At 38.4% G+C, this 16,324-nt stretch overlaps 1 protein-coding gene across 2 annotated transcripts; it reads right to left on the minus strand.

Moving 5' to 3' along the window:
• Window positions 1-247: 247 nt before the first annotated feature.
• Window positions 248-14,181, minus strand: NAPG (NSF attachment protein gamma). 2 transcript variants are annotated; one of them, XM_080639626.1, is made up of 13 exons: window positions 14,056-14,181; window positions 11,894-11,961; window positions 10,651-10,735; window positions 9,405-9,422; window positions 8,811-8,841; window positions 8,234-8,343; window positions 8,031-8,097; window positions 7,340-7,410; window positions 6,155-6,233; window positions 5,557-5,636; window positions 4,042-4,171; window positions 3,048-3,208; window positions 248-1,453 (listed from the first exon to the last, which is right to left on the minus strand). In XM_080639626.1, exons 1-12 carry the CDS (start codon window positions 14,109-14,111, stop codon window positions 3,059-3,061), a joined length of 945 nt encoding a protein of 314 aa, XP_080495752.1. In that variant the 5' UTR covers window positions 14,112-14,181; the 3' UTR covers window positions 248-1,453; window positions 3,048-3,058. The 2 variants fall into 2 exon arrangements, with proteins under 2 accessions (XP_080495752.1, XP_080495751.1); XM_080639625.1 differs by having other exon boundaries at window positions 248-3,208.
• Between the last annotated feature and the right edge of the window lie 2,143 nt (window positions 14,182-16,324).

Genomic DNA, 16,324 nt, shown 5'->3' on the forward strand with positions numbered 1-16,324 from the left:
CTATAAGTAGTTATCTAGTGAATAAGCCATAGAGATTAGACACCACTGATTTTCAACACTCAAACCTTAGCCAATAGGCTCCCAAGATTTAGTCCTTGATCATACAGTGTACCTGCAACACTTGGTGGCAAGATCTGCAGAGAAATGATCACACAGAAAGCCTTCTTGAGATTAAAAAACAATATTCATTTTCAAGTGCTGGTGCTCAGCAGGACCTGATCAACAACAGGGAAAGCTAGCACAAATGCGTTAGTTCCAAGTTTTATTTTTCATGTTGGTGAAACACATAGCCTCTTCTCAAGAGGCAGCATCTGTAGAGCTGTTACAAACACATTTTGTACTCTTAATACACAACAGATTTGGAAAAAGAACAAATAAAGCACAGGTTCTACACTGCACTTGGCCATACTAAGTTACAGCTAATTTAGAAATCTTTCAATTTTACATATACATTGCATTGGCCATCACACAGCCTTCATGCACTATTTAGTTTTGGTGGTGGGTTTTTTTTTGGTTGTTTTTTTTTTTTTAATACAGTCAACACTGATTTTGGAAACTTCCTTGCTGAAAATGGTATCTTTCCCATTTTATACCACTTAAATGGTATTTACATAAGTGTGCAAATTGCTTTGAAAAATAGAAACAAACACTAACACATAATATACAGACAGCTTCTTCTATAGTTAAACATTTACTAAAAGGCAGTTAACATTCCTATCACACTTTCATTGCCTAAAATAGGAGAATAAGTTATATAAAATAGACCATCTTATTTTCAGACACTTTCATTTCAGATTTGGTCTTTGCAACAACATTGCAATCACAGATTAAGATTCTATGCCTAAGATTCAGAGAAGCTCCATTCAGTGGCAGCTTAGTACGTTCAGGTTTATCCCAGATTTTCCATGTTTGGCACAGGGAAAAATAGAAAGTAATGGGGTTGTGGGGAAGACAGTCTTGCATATCTTTTTTTTTTTTTTTGGCAATATGAAAAGTACTCTTTAAGAACTGAATGCGTAAATTTTAATTTCTCTTTTAAGGGCCTGTTGAGTGTTACAAGCACAGTTTAAATAAAGCCTGCAAGTTCTTTCAAAGAAGCACACACAAGATTCACTATTTTTCTTATGCGTATCATCTTCTCAGATATTTGCAACTGTTCACACACACAAAAAAGCAAACTCCTTGGGACCATTCAACAAAAAATCATTTCAGAATTGGAAGCAGCAGGAAATGCTTGAAGAAAATTAGCTGGTGCTCCCAATGCTCCTACACACGCATTTTTTTTTTTTTAGTACTTGTAATAAAGACTCCCCATAAAAAGTGCATGGTTCACCTTCATGAACAAACCCTGAATGCAGAAGTTGAGTAAACAGAGTGAGTTGCTCCAGTGGTGAAAAAAGAAGAGTTACAGGAAAGTCTTGAAAACCGTATTTCATGTACACCTGTGACCATCCTGAGGGAAAAACATCTTGTTTAGACTATTTTATAGAACAGCAAAAGAAACTTCTATGTGCATCATTAATAACAAATCCAAGATTATTTCATAATACAAAAGGATGAAACTGTTTTTTGAACATCCATTAAATTGAGCATGACTTTTACAACAGCCCTGGCTGCAAACTGCACAACCTGTCACGATACTAGTGAGCGCCATCCACCCCAAGGAAAGTGAGTATCAGCCCTTTAAAAGCTTATTTTCATCATAATTATGTCTGACACTGATGTCACACATCACATATGTATGTTAGGCATATGCTTGGTATTTTTGAAGATGTCCAATTCCTTAATATGGCAGAAACTGTAGCAACACTTAAACAATAGACCAAAAGCACAGTGTTAATTGAACTTTGGGCATCATGTATCACACACAAATCCCTGATGGATTCTGAGTGATCTCACCCTAGTGCAATCTTGATTTGGTTCTTCTGGAGAAACAGACCACAGATACAGCTCTTAGTATGTCAACTTTTAAGCATAAAATGGTCAAACAAATTTAAAACACTACAGAAGCTTGCAAAACACATGATGACTTGAAACCAAATAAAAATGAAGATACATTAAAATTTTGTTACTCTGGATCATGAACTAGTTTGAAAAATGCTCTTTGTAAAAGATAGCTGTTCTACACTTCAAAAATATGAAAGAATGAAATGTCTTCATAATGTAAGTGTATTGATTAGTAAACAAACACTTTGGACACTTTTGAACTCAAACATATCATTGGGACACTCCACCAAGTTTTTGTTAAACAGTGTCTTCAGAGCTTTATATTCAATGCACATTATCTGCGACCTTCAGTTTCTTTTTTGGTTATAGCATGCTTCGCAAACACCACTAAGAAAGGTTGTCCACTCTTTCCATTCCCAACGCGTACATGACATACACTACACACACATTGATTTCGAGGTCAGTAAAGCTCTTAACATGAAAGATTTGTGTGGATTTTTAGGCTTCAAATTAGTTCACTTAATATTTTCCACATCCATGTGGATACTGCTCATAAAAAATAAGGTAGTAAAATAATATTCTGCAGTGGAGTAAAAACATGTTGAAAATAAACTGAACGCTCCCCCTAGTGTTTATACTAGTGAAAAATCCTGCATGACACAGGCTGCCTTTAATGGTGTTAAACAGGAGAGAAATAGCCAGATGAATGATTTTATGTTTAACTCAGAAAACAATCACAAACATATTACTAGGACAAAATTTGTCAGCTGTTGAAATCCAGGATTTAAAAATTTGTACCACTCTCCATATTCCAGTGCTTCTAGGGTTTTGGTTTCTTTTAAACTGTGCTTTCAGTAAAAATTTATCTCAAACTTTTCCCATCAGCTGCAGACAGAGCCCTGAGGAAGCTACCAGGTAAGAAATGAAGTCCAAAGATGTTTCAAGATGATAGGTACAATCATGCTTTTTCTCCTGCATTGTACCCAGAAGCCGCCAAGTTACTATTAGCATTCCCATATCACAATTGCAATGAAGCTCTGATAAATCTGGTACCTTTGGATATTCTCAACATCACAAATAAGTCAGATATTTAAGACTACCTATGCAGTAGCTAACATAGTCCACCAGAATATTCATCCTCTTCCTCATCAGCATGAGAGCCCACTGCAGCTGGTCCTCTTGCTTTGTCTTGTGCAGCATTTGGCGATTTCTTCTTAATTCCACCTCCTGGGACCACCAAGGTAAGACCAAGCTTGGCATACTGACAATTACAAGAAAAGTTTAATTTATGCACTATCACAAAAGTAACAACTTGCTGAGTTGCACTGCACAGAACTGACACAATAAATATGTAGGAAACATTCAGTATAAAAACCCAATTGATGCTACTTTCAAAGTCTATTTTTCCAGATTAGAATGAGACTAACATTGGTTCATTTTTTCTCTCTCAACCATTCTGAGAATGGGATGCAAGATCCATATTGACACTGCTTATTAGTAATCAGAATAATTTTGTCACACTTTTACAGCCTCTGCGTTTCAAGCTTTACGTAAAAAAAAAAATTTCAGAATGCAGGTCTGCATACATTATCTAATAATGGTTCATGTATTAAGTCTTAAAAGTGTCTTTCAGTAAGACCTGTACTGTAATTTTTGCTATTCAACATAATAACAAAATAAAATTGGATGACACTGTTTACAAAGTTTGGCACTGATAGATGTCTCCTTTACTTCACACCTTTCCTATCTATCAAAAAAAGGTGATGGGAAGGAGGGGCACAATCAACAGTGCCATCCTCTAGGCATCATATTTTGTAATGTTTATACTCTTATCAGCTATATGGTAATTCTGAGATAAAGCACAAGCAGCAAACCGTTCTGGCCCCTAAGGAACCAAACTGAAGAGAACCGATTTTTGGTCAACTTGTCAAACTTACACAGCAAATCTGTAACAAACTGCTCTTTCACCTAAGTTTTCTCACCATCGCAAAGGAACAATGATGTGGGAACTTACATTGTCAGGCAGCAAAGTGAAAGAAGACACAAAATTTCACAGGCACAGGGTAGATAAATCCATAGGAGCTGCCTACTTACATCATTGTCCATGTATTTGAAGAGTGGCAAGTTACAGACTTCAGAAACTTGATCCTGATCTTGCTGGTCATAACCTTCTAAAAGTTGCTCTAGTGCTGCACAGTCTTCACTTCCATTAAATCCTGGTATACTGAAGGAAATTAAGAGTTTATTTAGGGCACTTCAGCAATCAAGTTAAGAATCTGATGGACTGCTTATTCCACAAGACTGCCTATAACCACTGTGATTTCTCCATGTACATGGTTCACATCCATAAAATTAAATTTTCGGTAACAGTAGTTTGCATGCTGAGAGCAAGACCAGAACCATAATCAAGACAAACAGACAATATTAGAATTCTTCAGTTTTTCCTCACTAGTCAATAAACTTTTCCTCAACTTCACATACAGAAAAATTCTGTAATTAGTTTCTATATATAAAATACAAATTGAAGACTTAGAAAATAAGAGCAAGATGTTTAAAGATTGAACTTGAAAAATTATTTCTAAAAGTGAAGTACAAATTAACAAACTTATGTTCAAGTCATTTCACTAAAAATGATTTACGTACATTATGTTGTTTCAGTATTTTGCTACTGAAGTCTAATGAAAGCTGAAATTGAGAGTTGCTGGGAAAGCCTCTGGAACCAGTGTTAAACACTAGTCCAGACTCTGACACCAAAATTTTCTCCTACATGTGTAAAGAATGCCTTCTTCATTTCAATGTATTCAACTGGACTACCTTCTGCTTTCTAAATTATACTTTGGTTCAATCACCTATTTTTAACAAAGTCACAAAAAGTAGAAACTTGCTTTTCTTCTTCGAGTGTATGATGAGGGCACAATCCTCTAGGTCAAGATAACCAGAACTGTAGTAATTCACAGACTGCAAACTTTTCTTTAATAAAAACATTTAGATTAATCTTTCCCTCAATGTAATCGCCATCCTAGTTTAATTGATTATACTGGGATGCTGCTACTGCATGTTTTGAGACTGCATTCTGTCTTTCCATCCTTAAACTGTAAAAATTTAAAAATACAGTTAGAATTTCAACTTTTTAAGGGTTTCCATCTTTGGCAAAAAGACTGAAAAAATAAAATTCAGTTAGCAACATCCAGAAATGCCCACTTTTAATCCTAAACATGTGTTTACAGTAGTTAATCCCTCTCTGTTCCATTTGAAATAAAGACACAACACAAAGTTATCAGTAAGTCAAGAATGCCAGTCATAACACACTCTGCTCAGCTTGTAACAAGGAAATAAAAAAGGGAAGAAATTCTAATTTTCATCTCATTTCACCTGTCCCACATAACTAAGAATTGCCATATTAATTACAGCTAAACCTGTTAAGAGTGAAAAAAAGATTCCCAAGAGAATACCAATAAGAGATTACCAGGGAATGCTATTATTGTCCTGCAAGTCAACCAAAGTAGAGGCTTACAATTTCTTGACAGTGTTTCCACCACTGTTTCATAAGAACAGATCAACATTAATGAAACATTCAGTTTAAAATTATAGGACTTGAAGGAGACTTACCTATAGCTTTCCCTCACGCATCTTTCTGCAGCGACATAATCATTTCTGTGTAGATGAACTAAGACTTGAGCAATAGTTTTCTAAATAAACAGAAACAAAAAATCAACATGATGATTCTTTAGAAATTAACAATAAAGTATAAGAAAAATATAGGATTACTAATATTTGCTATGAAAAAGGGCACAATGATTCTAAGATACTTACACAAAATAGAACAACACAGTGACAAAGTAGTAAGCCATATCCTCAGCAGATGTAAAACAGATGACCTCCTACAACACTAATGAACTCTAGCACCAAGTAACAGTTTCCGTGGTTAGTTCTTTTTTTATAACTTTTTTTTTTTTTTTTTTTTTTTTTGTGTTTGTTGGTTTTGACATCACCTGTGGATAACAGCATCTTATCTTCAACATTATAGTAGTTAAAAAAAGCACAGTTAGAGGTTGGGGAAACATGCACTACCACAAATTCTTATTATTTAGCAAGAAACACATCCCTGAATCAAGAGGTACATATTGTCAGTCAGATGTCAGCTGTCATTAGTTACCCAGAAAAACTTCATAAAATGCACTATTAGAAACTCTCTCTTAGAATTTACCTTATAGCATGTTGGGTAATTTTCAATTTCTTTATAAATACTTTTTTCCTTTTGAAGAGACAATGCAGCTTCATCTAACCTAAAAAAAAAAAAAAGAAAACAAAAAAAACAAGAGTATCAGTGCTAGGAATACAGGGTAATGAACCTGAGGATAAGGAGGCTAATTACAAAGTGTAACTAATGCCCTGGCAAGTCTACTGGAATAAACAAGAACACAACTGAAAATCAGCAGATTTTACTAACAGAATAGATAAACATATAGTCAGCCATTCCTTTTGTATATATACAGGTTAACAACATCTCTGCTATTCATTCAGAGAAACCTAATTTTTCATAACATTGTACAAGATGAATGCCTTGTTATGTACCCTAACAGATTTCTTTATGTCATGAAGTTACTATAAACAATCAGTAAGTCTGATAACCAAGAACTATCAATATTAAGTCATAGTAACCGCTTTTGTGCATATTAAACTCCTAAAAATTAGTAATAGTACTTGAGCTATAAAGCAGCAGAGCAACCAAATCTTTCAGAAGCTATGTGGACGTGCTTTCACAGAAAGACCTTCTGTGAAAGCCTGTCTAACTTTTCTGACTACAATTCTACAGTGAAATAGTGTCTTAAAGTAGAATTAGAAAACAGACAATTTCTTAAAGGAACTACATGTTTCAGTGAAGCAAGTCCAAGCTGAACTGCAGGTCAAGTTCAGTGCTAGCAATTAACAGTTAAAATAAACTCCCACTGAGACACCAAGATACACTCTTCTTTAAGGTCCAGGATCAAGACTGCTGCAAACAGATTTCTTTCCTGAGGTTAGTCACCTAATTCTCCTGTTTTATATTCCACAGCTAAAAAAAGACTTTTAAGGACTACATATTACTGGTGGAAAAAAAAAAAAAAAAATTCCTGAAGTAGCTTAAGCTGTGGTATGTGCTTTCTAGCTTTTCAACAAACACAAAGGAAACACAGCCTTACAGTCCACATTCTACTATCCCAGAACACAAAGCAGGTGGCTCCTGGATGAACATGGCATATCCCACAGAAACTGAATTTTAGTGTGAACTGCGTCTCAAAGCAGAATGAAGTAACTGTATATAAACCAAACAACAGCAAGAAAAAAAACTAAAATAAAATCACTATTAAAGATTCAATTACACTAAAAAAAAAGAGGCATAAAGCTGTACCTGCGTCCTCTGACTAGAAGTCTTGATGCTTTCCCTAGCATTTCTAATGCTTGCCGTAAGCGTTCTTCATTCTAGAAAAGAACAAAAAAAACCCCTCATGCATTCGTATTTCATTCGCACAGAATTAAGACCACTAACCTTTAATCTAAGTATGTCATCTGTAAATTGTAACAACTGTTAATTATTATATCCACAGTTCACACATTCAAGAGCAAAGTCACATCAATGCAAACTTGCTAATCTGGAAACATGTGACCACTGACAATAAATAAGTATGCTGTAGCAAAAAGACAAATCATCTGCTCACGGGATGGGCAGAGCATCAAGCAAACTCTTCTTTGCCTTCAAAGAACTATTTTAGGCTCTGGGACTCAACAGCAGCCATGTTACCTACCCTTTGGGCTGTCCAACAAAAGGCAGAAAACTTGACAATATACAAAATTCATATTCAACCAAGTCCCAAACTGAGGAAAAGGCAAACCAAACTGACTCCTAATTTTTATAGTCTCGTTCTCTTCAGCCTCGTTACTCAGCCACATATGTGAAAAGAAGGAAAAATAATTTACGACCTAACCATAAGCTTTTTAGCTTTTTCTTTTAGCTTTTCTAGCTTTATAACTGATCCTAATCACCAACTCATTCATCTTCATGTACTTTATCCTTGCGGGGGGAAGAGGGGAACAGAACTTACTTCAAACACTGATGCTGCCTGCTGATAAAGCTGCACAGCCTTCTCTGGGCTCACATTTTCTATTAACCTGCAATAAACATAAGCCATTTCTCTTCTGATGAAATTAAAGCATTTTTCACCTAAAAGCATCAAAAGACAAGAAAGAATACCAGAGATATACCCATGCGCTGCATGCACTCTAGCCACCAATACGACAGACTTACTTTCCAGCCCGTTCCAGTGCAATTGCTGCTGTATCTGGTGTGCCATTCTCCAGGTACATCATACTGGCTTTCTCAATCAGCTGAACTGCTTCAGGGAGTCTCTGCATCTCCTGCAAAGCAATAGCCAGAGGAATGTTCCTGTCAGGAACTGTGCTTATGTACAATGAAACAAATCAGACTGTAATACCTTATTTATTAGAATTCTAACTTTTATTTACAAACTTGTAGAGCTAGTGAAATCCCGCAAGATTCACTTGTAAGTACTAAACTTTCACGTAAGGCATGTATTTGTGGTAGTTTGGAGCAGAAGCAGCACCACTCATCCATCAGCCTCTGACATTAGGCCCTCCCCTTTCCCTCTACAACAGAAAAAACATTTTACACCCCAATTACAAATGCAGCTTCCCTAACCAACTGAGATTACTGGGGGGGGGGGGAGAGAAACACAACATTACGAATCAACAGAAAAATCACCTCAATATACAATTTGGTTACATATATTTCTAAAATGGCCCAATGCATGATATTCTTCATTATAAGCCAGAACTTTTTAATAAAAACTAGTAAATGAAAATACCTTTAGCATCATGCCAGCTTGTTCATAAGCTCTGCAGAGAAAAAGTTTACAATTTAGTTATATTTCAGCAAGCTGTGGCTACAGAGCAAAAGTTAACATGCAACAGCTATCATTTCACTGTTAATATTTAATGCTCTGAAGATGTTTCAAGTGTTCTATTTAATGAGGCAGCACATGTGTAATGTTATCTTCCACAAATTAAGTACTTCACCCACACTCCCTATTAAAATTTATTTCTCATGATCTGACCCACAGGCAATACGTGGATTACTTCTCATTATCTACTTGATATGAAGTACACTCTAATTAAGTTTCTTTACAAGCTCAGCAGCATAGAACTTCAAAATTACAAAAAGCTCATCTAAGAAAAAATATTTGGTATCAAAAGGTGCTGAAGAATGTCAAAATTATTACTTTTTCACATGGCCATTGCAGGTTTTCAAGCTTCCCTAGCCCGCACTTCCATTAAACTGATTTTGAAACATCAAAATCACTTGAATCATACCATTTACTACAGCAAGATCAAAATAATAGTTCATGCTTGTACCGTATGTTAGATATTTTTTTCAGATTATTCAGTGCTTCTGTACTTACTTGGCAGCATGGAAGAGACTGGAAGTAACATTGCCAAAGTCAAGGACAAAAGTCACAAAAATATAATGCAGAAATATTATTAGAGCACAAAATCTTACACAAGTACTAGTTTCAAAGCAAGGAATCCCATAAAGGCAAAATCAAACCTACTACATTTGTAGGCAAGGCATAAAAAAAAAATAAGTAAGTGCTTCTAAGGACAGAATAAATGCAACATACCAAAGAATAGAATCATAGAATAGTTACGGTTGGAAAGGACCTTAAGATCATCTAGTTCCAACCCCCCTCCCATGGGCAGGGACACCTCACACTAAACCATGTCACCCAAGGCCTCATCCAACCTGGCCTTGAACACCGCCAAGGATGGAGCACTCACAACTTCCTTGGCCAACCCATTCCAGTGCCTCACCACCCTCACAGGAAACAATTTCTTCCTTATATCCAATCTAAACTTCCCCTGTTTAAGTTTGAACCCGTTACCCCTTGTCCTATCACTACAGTCCCTGATGAAGAGTCCATCCCCAGCATCCTTATAGGCCCCCTTCAGATAATGGAAGGCTGCTATGAGGTCTCCACGCAGCCTTCTCTTCTCCAGGTTGAACAGCCCCCAACTTTCTCAGCCTGTCTTCATACGGGAGGTGCTCCAGTCCCCTGATCATCCTCGTGGCCCTCCTCTGGACTTGTTCCAACAGTTCCATGTCCTTTTTATGTTGAGGACACCAGAACTGCACACAATACTCCAAGTGAGGTCTCACGAGAGCAGAGCAGAGGGGCAGGATCACCTCCTTTGACCTGCTGGTCACGCTCCTTTTGATGCAACCCAGGATACAGTTGGCTTTCTGGGCCAACTGAATAACTGCATGTAAAGTTGAAAAAAACCGTATTTAAAATGTTCTTGGATATTAAATACCACTACAAGTACTGTACTTAGTTTATACTATCGACTTATACGTATTAAGAATAAAAAAAGTAATAATTTCTGAAGCAGTATCCAGATATCTCAGGCATTGGTCAGCATCCTATCACTCCAGTTGTTACTGGAAAAAACATAGATTTTTTTAACCAGAAGAATTTTTTAGTTTTGCCCCTCAGAGAACACAGACAGTGTCTTTTAAAAGTCAATTTTGTTAGCTTGACCAAACATGCAAATATATTAAATACATCTTCTCCCAACCCCCCTTACCCCATCCTAAGTAGCAACTAGTCAGCTTCTTGGAAAAAAGAATAGCATTTAATGAAAAGATACGCTTTATTGTTTTCGTGTGCCTCAGCTTCCCGTAAGCAGGCTTCCCTTGCCTGGTCAAACTGCTTGGCATTCTTAAAAGCAACAGCTGCAAGAAATCAAATAAAGTTCTTATTTACATCTTGTAGATTTCATTTTATCACCACTTCTGCTCAAGAATTTAGCCACCTAAAGATACAAACAGACTCACTAATGAATGGTTGCAGTTTACCAAGCTCTTAAAAAAAAATCCTGTGACATTCCTCCTTGCTTCATCAGTCACTTAGTCACCATTAAAAACATTTATTACCAACAACACGTCCATACCATCATTGTACCACACATCGCGTACAACATGTTTAGCTGGATTTTAGAACTCATTCTGTATTTTAATGACTGAACTGCAGGAATGCATGTGTATACAGATTTAATCATTAGTGATTCTACGAAATCAGTATGGCAGAAATAGAACTGCACTATCAACAAAGCATACACAAGCTTCCTCAGTACAACTATTTCAGGTCACAAATATGTATTTCTATCCCCACTAGGCTGATAGGATTTTAAAGTAGGATTTAAAATAAATTTCAATTTATAAACGTTCCAGTTGCCTTTCCAAGTTTGTGGGGTTTTTTCTATTCAGGCTTAAATGAATGAGTAAGAATGCCTAGAGCAAAAGGCTAAAAAAACCCCATGATACATAACTCTTATAAAAAAAAAAAGAAAAAAAATGTTTACGAGCAAAAAAGACTCAATTAATAAGAATTTTATATTCATTGTAACACTTGTAGCAGGAAAAAAAAGGATGAAAGAGATCTTACTATGCCTAAAAAAACCCTGGCAGCATCTCTCTACCTTACTGAGATTGGTCTTTGTCAGGACATGTTTCCTAATATGATGAAAAAGAGAAGATTTAAAACCAGCTCAAATATTTGTATTTTGTAGGTAAACTCATAGGTTTCAGAGGACAGACAAGTGATAGAAGGAAAGCTTTATATTTATCACAAGCAGTAATATGCAAAGTAGAAGTTATAGGCTTGGGAAAAAAAAAAGTTCTGACAACTGTTAGAGATCTCCAAGGACAATCCGAAATTTAATTTACCATGCTACTAAGAGTATATGTTGTTGTTGTTTCAACTTACTTTGTCTTCACAACAGTTTTACCTACACAGCAATGTACTGAAAATATGTAAAATTTTACCAGGATTAAGATTAAAGAATACTTTGAAACCATAAAGTATATGGCCGTATTTACAGTCATGCATACCTGCCTTCCCATATTCAGTAGCTGCACTGTCATAATCTGGTTTCCACTTTAAGAATCCAGTTTTCAGACTGAAATGCAAGAAGAAAGGCCTATTAACAATTAGTAAAGATTTTATGTTTTACCCTCAAAGCACTTCAGATATATTCAAAACTGTAGACTACCTGTGAAAAGAAGCGATTACCTATATGCCAGTAGTATGGTGGCATCATTACTGTAAAAATAAATGCTGCTTATTGTTCAGAATTGCCTAAAGCACTGCAGTGATCTCCTACAGTTACATGTCTCCCCTAACATGCTTCCACCATCCCTAGTCTTCACAAGTCCAGCTCCTCAACTGTAATTAATCAACAGAAGAAAAATTTTCCCACCTACACCAACATGGCATCTCAAGATTTCTAACACCACAAAACCTGACAATATTTTTTTGCTACACATCGTAAAGATATCCGTGTAACTCTACAGTAATTTTTTTGCTGCTGAGAATTATCAAAGACTCTCCACTGCATTCACAAATGAAAGCATTTACTTACTAACACAAAGACAAAGCCTTATATATAATTTATAAGTCTACAATAGAATATGACACTAAATGGTACCGTGTGCACTTACAGACCATAAATATAGGAAAAAAAAAACCTGCAAAATGAGGTGAGTCACTAGGCAATTATGCTTTCAATATTATGACTTCTTCAATTCTAAATCAAATATAAAAATTACCATAACTTTACAGTCAACTTCCAGATCTGTTGTAGGCAGACATTTCATGCTTAATTTGGAAAAACCGTTGTATATAGACTTTGCATTGGTTTTGTTGTTTTACTTGGCGGAAAACCACAGCATGTAACTCTAAAACAATTGTGTTGTTTTAACCACAGACAAAGTCTCAAATGCATTGAGCTGAAACAGACAATGCTTTAATCCACACACAATTTGAGATGTAGGCACCTTTTATTTCAAATGCTTGCCAGGATAAGCTTAAAATGCATTTCACTGAAAGGCACTTTTGGTCAACTAATTTGAGTAAGATAATCAGATACAGATGTTTTTATTCTGAAGTCTCTCCTTTATCACAGTCTATGCTTTTGATCCGTGATTTCCCGATGGCCCATTACTATTCTTACTAAAATTATAGCATCTTTGGATTAGTCAGATCTCTTACATCTACACTGTAGTCTTTGAAATTCAAACTTATAAACAAAATTGCTACATTCAATGTTAAAATACACATTAAAAGACTATCACACGTAGATACTAAGCCCTCTAAAGTAAGTGTCAGCACAGGTCTTTGAAGCCATCTAAAAAGAAACAATGACAGTTCTCATGGCCAGGAGACAAACACACGGCCCATCTCAGCAAGTCTAAACTCTTATTCATCAGAATCCCCATAACGCTTTTCTCCCACTTGTCTGTCTCCCACTAACTTTAGCAGAGGACCAGAAGTGACTCCCTGGCCTTCCAGTTAGGGTCAGAGCAATAAAGGCTACATAGCCCTTAAGGAAACTACTCAGGCTCCAGCCCTCAAGCCACACGGACTTCTTAGTTTTCAGGGCTGCTTTACTCTCCCAGACCGGGGAAGAAGGGTGACCTCTAGCATCCAGCCCTTGTAGGGGGAGACTTCTGAGGCAGAACAGAGGCCAAACAGCCATGTCCTTCTACTCCCTCCGCGCCGGCCTACCCCAGCCCCGCACCTCCCTCCCATTCCCCGGAGCTCCCATAGCCTGGCACTTGCGGTCCCACCTCAGGCCCTCCGTGGGGCCGCCACCACCGCCCCCATAGGCTGCCCCTCCTCAAGGCTCCGCGCAGGGCACCATGGGAGCTGTAGTTCCCCCGAGGCCTCAACTCCCCGAACGGGCGCTGGTGAGAACTGCAACTCCCAGGATCCCACCTCACCGTCGCGGCCCGGAGTGGGGGGGGGGTGTCGAGCTGCCGCACTAACCGGGCGGACAGCAGCCCCCGAGCTCAGAGACCGCGGGGAGGGGAGGGGGGGGGGGGCGCGGCAGAAAGCAGCGCGATACCACGGAGCCCTGATCGAGCAGGAGGCGGTACGCCGCCTCCGTGGGGCAGGAGAGCCGGGCAGGCCTGACAGCCCGAACGCTGAACTGGCAACCATCGCACCCGCTCACCAGCTTCATCCCTCCCCAGCCTCCCTCCCCTCCGCTCACTATTTCTCCGCTTTAGCGATGTGCTCGAGTGCCTCGTTGATCTTCTGCGCCGCCATCTCACCAGCACCCCACGCTGCCGCTACGGGACGCCGCAGAGCTCACGGGGCGTCGAGAGGCGGGGCTCAGCTCTCTCTCGTCACTGCGCCTGCGCGGGGGCGACGGGCCTAATGGTGGGACTGGGTGAGGGAGATGTTGTTATGGCGGGTAAGGTGGGTATATGAGTTGTAGACCCCAGTCTTTGGTGGGGTGGGTTGTTCTGGTTTTTTTTTTTCAGCAGCCATCTGGGTGGTATCACCTGGCAGAGGTTGCGCAGGTCAATAGTTGCCCGTGGTGTTGGGCTGGGCCTCACTCAGGGGAGGAGCCCCCAGCCCTGGGCTGTCCAGTTTTTGGTAGAAATGCACAACTGAAGGGCCGAAGGCCGTAAAGCACTGGTTGCTCTGTTCTGAGAGAAGCCTCCAGAGGACTGTTTGCTGAGGTGTACTCCTCTGAGTCGACTCATATTCATAAAAATAAGCAGCAGTCTCCAGGCTGGCACAGAAATCTAAAGTGAGTGGTGGTTGAGCGTGCCAGAGTTGATAATGCAGGCTATACAATCATGTAAGATGCCAAAGTTACGCACTTGGTAACTGAATTGACATCTGTGTTACTGCCCATTCGTCCAGTTTCCTTCACTCCTTATTTATGTTCATTTGAAACATCCTTGAGTAACAAAAAATTGGTGATAGAGCACAGGAAGATGTTTATTCTCATTATTGTATTCCCACAATCTGAGTAAGAGAAGTATTTATCAACACAGGAGAGAAAAAGTGAGAAGCTGGTTAAGCTTGCAAAACTTTATCAGAGTATAGGAGTTATTGAAAGGCCATACAGCTTACAGGAATCAGAGTTGTGCAATTGTTTCTACCTCAAATAGTGACAAGAAGCATTATTTACATGTTTGGGTTTACTCTAGGTAGGCATCAAACTCACAGGTCTGAATTGCTCTCACTTCCTTTTCCCATGTTCCCTTGACATGTAAGCTTAATTTTCTAACTTTGGTTCTTGCACGCATTTGAGAGGCTATCGTTTATCATGCAGGTGGTAGAAAATACAAATTGGCAAGTGCTCAGTGGTAGCAGGTAGAAATTAAAGAAAGCTATGATAGGAGAGATTCATGTGTCATTACTTCTGTCCATCCTTTCCCTTGCTATGGCAGCCAGGATAGATCTGGCTATATGACTATGAGCTTACTGCAGTGCCTATCAAATAAACTTATGTTAGCTGGGAAAATGAAATCATAGAACTGTAGCATTAAAGGACAGAGTTATCTCAGAGTGTTCCTCTAAAGCACCCAGTTAATGACTTATTGTTTGTGCTCCTGATCTGCAGTGTTCCCTGGGTTATAAATAGCTGTTTGCTTTTTAGTGAAACTACATGTGTGTGCTGTCTGGTTACACTTTATACTGGAATGACCAGACGAAAGATTTCCAGGCCTACTATTAAATGAAAGAGGATATTCCTGGGTAGCTTTTATATTGTAGACATGGAACCTCTGGAGATTTTACATCTGGGAAGGATCATACCATGGCATCTGGTACTTGGCTGTGATTTAGAATTTAGTGTTGAAAAATGACCAGGTACAATGAGAAAAAAATATTGCAGTGATAGCAGTTGGAGTTTTCAACTTTTTGAGGTATAAGCTTACAGGTTTTGTTTACCAGGCAGGTATGAACTCTACAAATAGCTGTACCGGTAGAAGCTATTGATCGTTAGCCAGTCCTCAGCTGCCCATCACTACAACTTGCAGATGGTTTTTGTCTCCTATGTAAGCATTCCCATAGGTGGTAGTAGAAGGCATAATAGCCTTGAGTTGAAGACAGAAGAGCTTAAACTACAAGAAGTTCTTAGAGAAATGTGATTCAAGTAGTCTCCACTGGCCCCACTCTTTGACATTAATTGGAATTATGCCACGTATCAGTAGGAGTAAAGATACCGTTATCATTCTTTATCTTGGCATCTTTTTCTTCTGCTATTTGGGTGAGAAAGTAAACCGTTTCCCATTGAATATGTGGGGCCTCTGCTGGGATGAGGGAGTGTCAAGCCCAGGGAAGTGGTTGAGTCACCATCCCCCCAGAGATATTTAGAAGTCACATGTATGGCTTAGTGTTGAACTTGGCAGTGCTAAGTTAACTGTTGGACTTGATGATCTTAAAGATCTTCCCAGCCTAAGTGATTCTGTGGTTCTGAGATTCTGTTTCTTCATGTACACCGTTGGCAACCATAGGCATCA

The sequence above is a fragment of the Psittacula echo genome (assembly GCF_963264785.1).
Source record: "Psittacula echo genome assembly, chromosome: 2".
In the NCBI taxonomy this organism is placed as follows: Eukaryota; Metazoa; Chordata; class Aves; order Psittaciformes; family Psittacidae; genus Psittacula; species Psittacula echo.